This window comes from Aspergillus pseudonomiae (assembly GCF_009193645.1).
Source record: "Aspergillus pseudonomiae strain CBS 119388 unplaced genomic scaffold BDV37scaffold_148, whole genome shotgun sequence".
NCBI classification, from domain to species: Eukaryota; Fungi; Ascomycota; class Eurotiomycetes; order Eurotiales; family Aspergillaceae; genus Aspergillus; species Aspergillus pseudonomiae.
The window spans coordinates 1-10,847 of record NW_022476140.1 but is presented as its reverse complement, the minus strand read 5'-3'; the positions used below and the strand labels follow the sequence as shown (position 1 = coordinate 10,847).

Here is a 10,847-nt window from a genome sequence, read left to right as displayed (position 1 = left end):
ACTGAAAAGTTTTCATATGCCGTTGAAGGCATATGTCCTATCTGCGAAGGCAGCACAGGGGGAGATAGTTGTTTTTTATCCTTTTCTTTGTCTTGCAGATATGAATGTTGCAAATTATGCTCAGCCAAAAGGCCCAAGGACTCGGGTAAATCAAGCTGTAAACCTAAAATAGAAAACAGAACGCATTGGACTTCCTCGTCATCGACACCTGACCTTGCGGAAGGCACCACCTTGGGATCACTTTCGGAGTTGTACATAATTTGCTGGGAAGAGGCCTTCTTTATTGCCATATTTACCAAACCACCAGTCATCGTCGGGAAATTCCTACATATGACGAGCAGTCAGCCATATCAATCCTCTGAGCAACCCATTCGTCGATATGAATGCGGGGAAGATAGAAACTGAAACGGTGTGACAAGGGAAAAACTTACGATGTGAGTGATCTCAGCACCCTCTGGAAAGCTGAGCTCATTGTCTTCCGCGGCTTCGTAATCGTACAGAGCTGTAGCAGTGGGTCCATTGGCTGAGCTCAAAACTGATGGCGCGGCTGCTTCAACCTGAGGCTCTTGAATCCCGGTGTCCAAATTGTGGTCATGCAAGGCCGGCGAGGTAGAATTCTGGGGCTTGTCTTCCAGTAGCTCAACATAGTTACTCGGGAAGAGACCCCTCTCACCACGAGCATTTGAACCCAGCCACCAGTCCTTGTCAACCATTTCAATCTCCGTCACATATTCACCTTCCGTGAGCTCAATTTCATTGTCTTCCGCTCTTTCATAATCATACTGCACCACGGCTTGAATACCGTTGGTCTGGAAGTTGTTGCCAACTGTAGCCTCTGCCGTTGCCCGGGCTACATCTTGCGTGTCATCCGCAAGGTCTGCATCTTTCGGCACCGTCTGACGAAGACTGTCCGTGGGCAAAACAGAAGGTGGTGATGGCTGTTCATCATGAATATCAGCGGCACCGCGTCCAACAGGCATGGCAACACGGATAGGCGAGGTTTCCCGTACTGGAGGGGTTGGAGGAGTAGGGGACCGAGGCTGCTCAGGAGGGCTGGGAGTCACTTGGCGAACTTCAGGCTCCTGGGTGGTTTCTGGTTGCACAGGTCCCGTTGGTAAGCCGGGAAGAGGCACAGAGCGTCCTATATCCAACTGCTCATCGGGCCTAGCCTCGGGGGCCGAGTCATCAAGTGACTTATCCGCAAATTGATCTCGAAGAGCACTGACACTTTTGGGGGCCTGAGGCTCTGTTTCCGTGGCATCGTTTGCAGCAGGGTCCGTAGCCTGGTGAGACGTATTGCTGGTGAGAGACTTTCCAGTGTGCGTAGTCTGAACAGGGGTCCACGTTCTACCGCTGTATGAGCTCTTCCACTCCCCTCTGCCGCTGTGCTGTGTTTGAAGCGAGGGTTCATCGTACCCTGATGATGGCAGATCAGATGCAGTAGCTTGTCCCCGTTCCCTCGCTTTCCTCTCTGCCCAAAGTTGTGCGGGAGTCTTTCCTCCCTCATCTGCAAAAGTTCTGCTTGCGCTACCGACGGGCACAGCTGCTGAAGTTGGCTTTGACACGGATCCACTAGGTAGAGGAGGTTTGGTTCCAACGAATGACTGGTTCGCTCCGAACTTATTCGCAACCTTTGGCTTCGGTAGACTTGTTAAACGCTCGGACTGTCCTGGAGGTGGGATTGTGTGGTTTCCAGATTCCGCTTGTCCCTGGGAGTGGTTTGGTGCAGCAAATTTGACGTCGTCAGCCATCGACTCGCTGGGTTTTTGCGCCCTGGCCCGAATAGCAGCAATATCGATCTTGCCAACTGGCTCGTATGCCCCCCTCACTGGCTCTGGCCGGTCATCCTTTAATTCGCCTGCCTCACGTGCCTGTTTCCTTATGGCAGCAATATCCACTTTACCCACTGGCTGATAGCCGCCCTTGACAACGTCGCTACGATCTTCGGCGGTATATTGAACCTGCATGTTTGCTACATGTGACTCTTCCGATCTAAGGGCTTGTATATTAACCTTGGTTGGTTGGTAAGCTGGCTGCACCTTTTCAAGTTCTGTCCTAGTGATTGGAGGGGCATCTGGGCCCCAGCCATCATTGTCGGTATATCTCTGGAGAGGTTTTTGAGGAGCAGCTGCCGTGGCATTTGAGCCGATACCACCGGTCCGCGATGGTGTGAAAACTGGCTTGGATGCGATTGGCGGCTTGGGTGCAGCAGCGGCCAGCTGCCCGGCTCCTGCAGAGTACTTAGCACCAGATGCATCCCCCACTTTCTGTATAATTCCTTCTGCAGTCAAGTCCCCATCTGCACGTGCAGTTATTTGAACATGGTAACCCTAGCAGCTGTAAAGTCAGCAGCATAGTCTATGATGGGATAAGTTCTCTAGGAAACATGTGAGACTGAAAGGCCACTAACGTGTAACAATTTTGAGACCGCAGATAGGTGACTAGTGAAATAACCCTTCGTCCGTTCGGGAACGCCCTCCCCGCACCATGCAAGAAGCACGCTCTTAGGAAGTCCAGTATTTGGGTCAGTGACTTTAACAAAGGCGAACTGCATCTTTCCCTCAGAGAATTCATCGATAAGATCAGCCAATTCGCCGTCTTAAATATATTCAGTCAGTCCAAGTGTTCCTCATTATAGAGTGTTTGACTAACCTCCGGTACTTTGGACCTTTAGAACACTCTCCTTGTTGCCTGTGTCTTGCTGAAAAGCACTAACAAGTGGTGCTGAAACTGAAAACACTGCCCATTGCCCATAGGTAGGCGAAGAAGAACTGGTGGGTGGGGGTGAGTTGACAACAGCTTGATAGCTCTTTGCTATTGAAGGCCCATTGGATGAAAGGTTCAGGGATGCCATTTTCAGGAATATTCCACAAAGACACGACAGTAGCTAAGAAAGCTTGTTCCGGCGTTCGTAAAAATGTACAAACTGCAGAATGTGGTCAGAAGCTGCATGAATTAGCCCTAGGTTCTTGTCATGAACAGTGTGGGTTAGAGTTACCGTGTCACCTCTTGGAACAACGTATAGGGGATATAGAAAGGCAAAAAAGAGAGCAACTGACACCTTTGTGTGTTTTGATTGGCGACAATTCTTATCAATATTCCACTGTATGTAGGGTGATGTAGAATCTGTGAATGATAATAGACTCTAATTATGGGTGATTGATCTCTGCCTAATGAGTATCTAGCTGAAGGTGGGTGATTTGGTCTGTTGTACGGGGCAAAGTTACAGAGTACGTCACACCACTAGCTACTAGTAGTAAGGTACGGAGCACTCCCTCATACGTACGTACTAGTACTACCTAATGCGACCCGAAATCCAGGAATAGTTCCTTATTGTACTAGTCTAGTACTAGGTAGGTACTAGTAGCAATTGCTAAGGCTCCTGGCCCTCCAGACTCCACGGTATCTACTAAAAATGTAAAATACATGCATGCCAAGACTGGCAGGGTACAGCCGACAGAGTACGGAGTACTCCTACTACTACTTAGCTACTAGTAAGTAGTAATAGCTGAGTCCAATGTTGGTTATCAAAACCACCACCCGAACAATAAATATGACAGTCTAGACTCACTCTTTCATCACATCTTTCTAGGTGAGTATTGCCATGTATATCTTCTCATATGTTGGGTCTTATTTTTAATTACCAATATCGTGACTTGTATCGATAGTCTCTCCCTTTCTCTCTCTTTCGTTATCTCTTGTTTTCCTCGCGTTTCTCTATTCTCCATGATTAAAGAAAATCCAGACAATTCAATTTTTAACAAGTCTACTAGCAAATGCGCCTAATACTTTTGCTCAATAAACTATTTGCCTTTTTATCTTTTCCCTCTTACTAATATCCAAAACAAATCCTGCAGTTTAGGAGTATAGTAAATGCAAGGGATTTGGTTAGTAGTTTTTCGGTGAGTCTTTTCGGCGGAGAACCAACTGATTCATCATTCCAACAGTTGCAACACAACAAACAACAACTGCACAAGTGTGACGAACTTTGGATGCCCTAATGGCTTCGTCACAGCCCAACCTTACCTCTAGGCTTGATGCCAATGCCAACGCTGCTGAAATCTCATCGGAAGACGAGGTTTCCCTGCACTCCCACAGTGAGAATCCGCAGACACGCGGGATCTCTCTAGATGACACAGCATCCCATGAGTCTAGTTTTGCCGCGGCGACAAAAACATCCGGCGATATTCTACCAAGGGATAGACTGCTGAAAACTCCTACCTACGACTATGCATATGAAAAATCAATGAGCCACACGGAAGCAAAACTTTTCTATCAGCATCATCAGTTCGCCTCACGGAGTGCCGACAGTGAACCTACCTTAAACCCAGTACCTGCAAATTACAATGCAGCCGTCACACAGACAGACAGTGCGCCAAGCTATACACCAACCGTGATGGAACACAATGGCTCCCAACACCGCACAGTCAGCACCGTGTGCCAAGATGATCCAATTTCAAAGACTCAGCCCGGTGCAAATGCCACTCCGCTGTTTGATCAATTTGGCGCGCACTTCATTCATGAGTACCAGCCCAACGGTCCCGCTGTAGATGATACTCACGGTAGTTTCGGGTTGAATACAATGCCATCCAGGTCCCAGGACCAATTCGGTCAAACTTCAACGGGGGCAGGTAATGAGCGTTCTGCTAGTGATATCTTGGGAACCGCCCAGACCTTGTTGAATTCTATGCCAGGCGGCGATGCTGTTACATCAGAATTGAACGTAATTTGCCGCAAAATATTGAGACTCCTCGATCGGCGATCCAGATATATGCAACTATCATTGCAGGGTCCTGGAGATAACCCTAAGGATCATGCCGATTGGAAAGTGTATCCTGCGCCACCAGAACCAGCTTGGGAAGGTGACAATGAAACTGGAAAATTTAATGATAACTTCCGACCCGAACAGAAGAAGAGAAAAATGGGTCAAGATATCGGGGAAGATTTTGACATGGCCGAGTGCCTACCTCTTCCCGAGGCGTCAGACTGGGTTTTCAAGCTCGATGGGAATAGTGTGTATCAAGTGTACGAAACTTATGGTACCGCCACTACTAATCAACCTGTTGTACAAATTCCTTCCCTGAGAGATTTCTACATGGATCTCGATGCGGTCATAGATGTATCAACGGACGGGCCTGCAAAGAGCTTCGCATTCAAACGTCTTTCTTACCTGGAGGGAAAGTTTCAGCTATATACTCTGCTTAATGAATATCAAGAAATAGCCGACAGCAAAAAAGTACCTCACAGAGATTTTTACAATGTCCGAAAAGTCGACACGCATGTGCATCACTCTGCATGTATGAATCAGAAGCACCTCCTTCGTTTCATCAAAAGCAAGATGAAAAAATCACCCGATGAAGTCGTGTTATTCAGGGATGGCAAGCACTTGACGTTGAAGGAGGTTTTTGAAAGCATAAACCTTACAGCTTACGATTTGAGTATCGATACACTCGATATGCACGTATGTAGAAGGAGCGACTTTTGGTTTCTTGTTCCTGGTTAGTTTGCAACTAACAGTTTTACAGGCACACACAGATTCTTTCCACCGGTTTGACAAGTTTAACCTCAAATATAACCCTGTGGGCGAATCTCGGCTGCGAGAAATATTCCTGAAGACGGACAATTATATTAAAGGGCGTTATCTAGCAGAGATAACGAAGGAGGTCATCTCGGACTTGGAGTCGAGCAAATACCAAATGGTGGAATGGCGTATCTCAATATACGGCAGGTCCATCCAGGAATGGGATAAACTTGCGGCATGGGTAGTTGATAATAAGTTATTCTCCCCCAATGTCCGTTGGCTTGTCCAAATACCTCGACTCTATGACGTATACAAGTCGAGCGGCATGATGGAAAACTTTGAGCAGGTTATCACCAACGTCTTCCAACCGCTATTCGAAGTGACAAAGGATCCAAATAGTCATCCAAAACTTCATTTATTCTTGCAGCGTGTGGTCGGCTTTGACAGTGTCGACGACGAGAGCAAAGCAGAGCGACGACTATATAGGAAATATCCTATCCCAAGAGAATGGAATACGAAACAAAATCCCCCCTACAGTTATTGGATATACTTCATGTTTGCAAACATCGCATCCTTGAATATCTGGCGCAAAAAGCGAGGATTCAACACGTTCGTTCTAAGGCCGCATTGTGGTGAAGCTGGTGACCCTGATCATCTTGCGGTTGGGTTCCTCTGCTGCCACAGCATCAGCCATGGGATCCTACTCCGGAAAGTTCCTTTACTGCAGTATTTATTCTACCTTGACCAAATTGGGATTGCCATGTCGCCTCTCAGCAACAATGCGCTGTTTTTGACATATGACAAAAATCCATTTGCCAATTTTTTCAGGCGAGGTTTGAACGTATCGTTATCTACTGATGATCCATTACAATTTGCGTTCACCAAGGAGCCTTTGATTGAAGAATACTCGGTTGCTGCACAGATCTATAAATTTAGCGCGGTTGATATGTGTGAGCTAGCTAAACACTCGGTCCTGCAAAGTGGTTTCGAGCTCGCTTTAAAGCAAAGATGGCTTGGCACAAACTGTTCAGCAGCAGGAGTCCCGGGAAATAATGTTGCAAAGAGCAATGTTCCGGACATTCGAGAGGGATTCAGGCATGAAACGCTGATAGGAGAGTTGGCATTGTAAGCATCCCTAGCTGTGTTGTCTGCCCCTGGCATGGTTGGGGACATCTAGAGTAACTAATTACCTACAGGATTGAAAGATATGTTGACAGTTTGAGTACTTACTCAAAGACACTGCCCCTCAGAGGACAGTTGCAACCTAGCTTGGCCACGGAAAATGAGAACAATCCAAGCCATAGTAAGTCCCATTGCGCACCGCCAAATATTGGTCTATTTACTCACCAGCGATAGCTTTGCGGAAGGAGGGTCAGGCTACAGCATCTCCGCAGACTTTTACCGCGGCGAATCCTCCCATATATTTACAAAACCAGCCCGAGACCAAAATCGCAGGAGAGGCTTGCTTCACAGGTCCCACTCCTCACCTCCCGGGCCCTAAATCGGGTGAGGATACTGGGCCTGAAGCGTTACCAGAACAAAAGATATTCCCTGGTATTGTGCATGAAAGGGCTCAGCGGGGTAGTATGTTGACTCGAGCATTGGCTGAGGATGACAAGGATACGAAAGACGGGGGTAAAGGTGTCAACAATTGCCCCGGTCCGTCCTAAGGCTAATACAGGGCGATGCCATGGGCATAGTATTTTGTGTATCCGGAGCATGGACCTATAGGTTATGTTGTGGTTCATGACAGGTAACAGTTGCCGTACCCATGAATTACTGGCTGTTCGTTGGCTATTCGGGACAATTCAGTGGATCAGATATTAGTATTAACTTTCTCCCGTGGACACGTAGTTGGAAGTTCTCGTGTTCTGTAGCCAGATTTCGGGCTCTCCGGCGCAGGCTGAGATTCATATTAGAGGCACCAGGGACAATATAGGCACAAGGATACCCTGTTTCCCCCTTCCCTATCCCCTCTAGCGAGGTTTAAAAGATAAACACACGCCCTTGGCCGAGAAACCTAGTTGTATCCTTTCCAACAACCGTTCTCACCCCGCCCAACTACCCCTTCTCTCGCGTACACCCCATGTCCCATGACTGCTGTTGTCTTCAGCCGAAGTAGCTTGCTGACTAGCCCAATCGCGTATATACGAGCGAAGAGCCAGCCAACGGCTGCAAACATCGCTAACAGAAGTTCCTGTTCTGGGGTTTTCGACGATGCTAACATAACCCTTGGCATCTGTGTTCATATCATCTCGCCTGAGTTCCGGTACAGGAATACCAGACACTCTACTCAGCTCATAGTCATAATAACGAGCAACACAAGGATAGCCTAGAGACAAGTAGTTATAAATCTGAGTGACGAACCCATCCTGAAATTGGGGTTCAGTGTCGCTATCAGAGCTGTCCCGCTTCTTCTCATCGTGTGGTTCTGGCTTCGTCTGGGGCTTAGGATGAGCTTTGTCTTTTAATGTCAACATTTCGTTCGGCCACGCCCAACTCGTTCCTCTAATTCGAGAAACTGGAGCTAATGTACTGTAGGAAAGAGAGTCTTGGGAGGTTCGGCAATGCTTGTCCTGTTTGCATGTTCCCATCCATAGACCATCGCCACCACAGTCATCATTGTTGTGAGGAGCCGCATGCCAAAGGTGGGGAAGGTTGTGAACACTGTTACTGCACTCGGCCAAAGGGTGACTCTCACAGAAAGTTGTTTCGGGTGACAAGCTTTGGGGGAAAGTAAGGTCGTCGCCTAACATCGGTGGGCTCTTGAGGTGTTTTTGTTGGTCTCGGCCGTGATCTCCTTCCCGATTCTTGTCTGGATAGATATGCGGCCTTGGTTTACCGCAGGCCGTTAATTTTAAAGGACCGACACATGAAAGATGCAAACCCTGTGTGCCAGCCATGGCACGGTCTCGCATTTCTGCCTCCTCTTTATGCTGCCGCATATACTCGAGCTCCCAAGACAAATCCGCAGATGACGCACGTCGGTACCTTCTTAGTTCATCCGATTCACGTATTAGTGGCTCTTCTTGGCTGGAACAATCCTCTTCTGTATCAATGGCAAAGTGATCCACCGGCTGATAGACTTGTTCATTAGGGAAAGCTGCTAAGGCTTGGTCTCTTAACTGTTTTTCGGTCGAGCGGGCAGCAAGAGAGAGTAGATAGCTTGAGAAAAGCTCGTCGCAACTTTCCCTGCGACCTTCTTCCACTCTCGGCCGTATCACTGATTGTCGGGATGAGACAGATGGCGACACGGGCAATGATGGTAAGTCAGACGCTTCAGATGCTTCGCTACCGCTAGAAGGAATCACGGGGAGATCGGGAACTCGAAAAGAATGCCGTCTTATCTCCTGACGCTGCCGAAGCCGGAAGTATGAAAATCGAGACTCATGTGCCAAGTGGCCTTCACTATGTACCGGTGTATCCCCGATAGCGCTCGCATGCTTCAGATCAGTTTCAGGCTCCGGTCGGTATTTTTCATGAGGTGCATATGTGCACGAGTCGCGGCGAAATGAGCGGCTGGCCGTTTCCATTAGCTGAGGCACAAATTTTCTCGGGCGCAGTTGAGAGTTGTCTGTGTTGCATAATGCCTCATTCTGTTTGCCGCTTATACGGCTTTGTCGCAGCGGTGCCAGCGATTCTGTTGCATGTTTCTCTCCTCTATGTCGCCTCTCTGGATAACTATTAGATGGTAGGCAAGTTGGCGGCAAGTTGTCGTGGACATGTGATGCAGTGCTGCACGGAGGTTTTATATGTATCAGAGGTTTGGCGGATGCGACAGGGTGAGTTGAGTGACACTTTGTGTCGTCTTTGGCCCCCGCTGCAGTGTTAAGGTCTTCTTGTTCATGCAGCAACTTCCTCCCCACGTATGATGTTGGCTGGGGTGCCTTGGATTTGCGTGTGGTGGTTTCAATGGGTTCAGGTAAGAATCTCCTAACTCGTTTGGATGGTTCGGTAGTGGGATATGACATGGTGCCAGTTAGACTATACACTCGTCACGTCCCCCTTCTTCCAGATAGGTCTATTAATTATTCTAGGCATTTGCTCACATAAATATGGTGGCCCCTAAGTTCTTCATTTATTGTACCTACCTTTCGCCTATTTATTCCCTGATTTAAACCCGACCTATTGCCACCATCTCAAGATATGATACGTTGACAGAAAAGAGTAATTAGAAGGACAACTAGTAGTAATTTCACTGTACAGGGCAAAGGGGAGAGTTCATAATACTTGTAAGATTGCGGGTGTGCATTTATCTTGGTCTGGGAAAGAAGGGGCCCAAAAAACTGATACTAGATGGATACCCAAAGAGAACTTATTATATGTTTTCTTACCACTATGAGCGGATTAGGATGGAGGAGCATCTAAAGTATCATGTGGTTATCGTTATCTACACCGTAGTTAGTCACAGGTAGCATTCAAGCAATATTCAATGGTACGTGTATCCGTATTACCGCAGAGAACTTAAGAACTAATAACCAGCCATATACAGACTTTACACGCGCAGAACAACCTATAACAGTAGGCGGTTGTCACAATACATTGTACCCAATTTCAACAAATTACCTCGACTGTACAACTCACATCCCATGTGAACCGGGCGGGGCTAATGGCCATGCTACTTCCTAGATTTCCCGAATACTGCTTGAAACTGCAAGAATCGGACAACCAATCCCTCCCTCTATATTGAGTGTGACAGCGTACGCGAAAATACATAAACACGAAATAGGGAGTATATATGTGTATGAGCGCCCTTCCAGTATACAAAGATTACTCAGCAGTATATCTTCGGGATACTAGGGGGCCAATGGGGGGTACCAGCTTCGGCTGCCTCAGGATTTAGTGCGAAGGGGTCAGGATCTTGAGAGAGAGTCAGAGCTAATATTGTATAACCCCGGAGTACAAAGCTCCTTGCAATTTTAACTGCCTTAGAAGCTCTGACTAGATTAGATTTTATATGATTTTGATTTAGTTTATAACAGCGGTCATCTTAGACAATGATTATTCCTGGTTATCTGTAAGGGCTCCTTTGGTGGCCAATGGCTGAGGAGTGCAGTACTAGGAGGATCAAGCGTATTTAGATTATTAAGAAACTTAGATATAAATTAAAATAAAATAAATTACTTAAAGATTTGAATTTTCTATATAATTATTTAATTTTATATAATATATTAAATTTTTATAAAATTATTAATATTTTATTAATAGTAAAGTAATAATTATTTAAAATAATTAAAAATAAATATTTTATAAAATAATTACTATTATAATTATTTCTTTTTTAAAATAATAAATTATTTTATTTTATATTTAAATTATTAAATAT

The 10,847-nt window shown here is 46.5% G+C and overlaps 3 protein-coding genes across 3 annotated transcripts; 1 reads left to right on the top strand and 2 right to left on the bottom strand.

Moving 5' to 3' along the window:
* Nucleotides 1-237: 237 nt before the first annotated feature.
* BDV37DRAFT_289248 (putative actin binding protein) lies at nucleotides 238-2,854 on the bottom strand (the record flags this gene model as incomplete). The annotated part of the gene is made up of 4 exons (XM_032088419.1): nucleotides 238-324; nucleotides 432-2,330; nucleotides 2,411-2,598; nucleotides 2,653-2,854. 4 exons carry the CDS (start codon nucleotides 2,852-2,854, stop codon nucleotides 238-240), a joined length of 2,376 nt encoding a protein of 791 aa, XP_031934944.1.
* A 704-nt stretch (nucleotides 2,855-3,558) lies between these two features.
* BDV37DRAFT_50488 (AMP deaminase) lies at nucleotides 3,559-7,380 on the top strand. The gene is made up of 5 exons (XM_032090786.1): nucleotides 3,559-3,887; nucleotides 3,948-5,461; nucleotides 5,526-6,646; nucleotides 6,718-6,824; nucleotides 6,878-7,380. Exons 2-5 carry the CDS (start codon nucleotides 4,001-4,003, stop codon nucleotides 7,189-7,191), a joined length of 3,003 nt encoding a protein of 1,000 aa, XP_031934943.1. The 5' UTR covers nucleotides 3,559-3,887; nucleotides 3,948-4,000; the 3' UTR covers nucleotides 7,192-7,380.
* Nucleotides 7,381-7,569: 189 nt separating this feature from the next.
* On the bottom strand, nucleotides 7,570-9,492 carry BDV37DRAFT_276764 (uncharacterized protein; the record flags this gene model as incomplete). Its single annotated transcript, XM_032085625.1, has 2 exons — nucleotides 7,570-7,760; nucleotides 7,836-9,492. The coding sequence occupies 2 exons, from the start codon at nucleotides 9,490-9,492 to the stop codon at nucleotides 7,570-7,572; spliced, it is 1,848 nt and encodes a 615-aa protein (XP_031934942.1).
* Nucleotides 9,493-10,847: the final 1,355 nt, after the last annotated feature.

Bases quoted from the DNA above. Each gene is read 5' to 3' on its own strand.
- BDV37DRAFT_50488 (XM_032090786.1), top strand. From the start codon at position 4,001: ATGGCTTCGTCACAGCCCAACCTTACCTCTAGGCTTGATGCCAATGCC. The intron at 6,647-6,717 runs GTAAGCATCCCT...AATTACCTACAG, and splicing joins CTGATAGGAGAGTTGGCATT to GATTGAAAGATATGTTGACA. The intron at 6,825-6,877 runs GTAAGTCCCATT...CACCAGCGATAG, and splicing joins TGAGAACAATCCAAGCCATA to CTTTGCGGAAGGAGGGTCAG.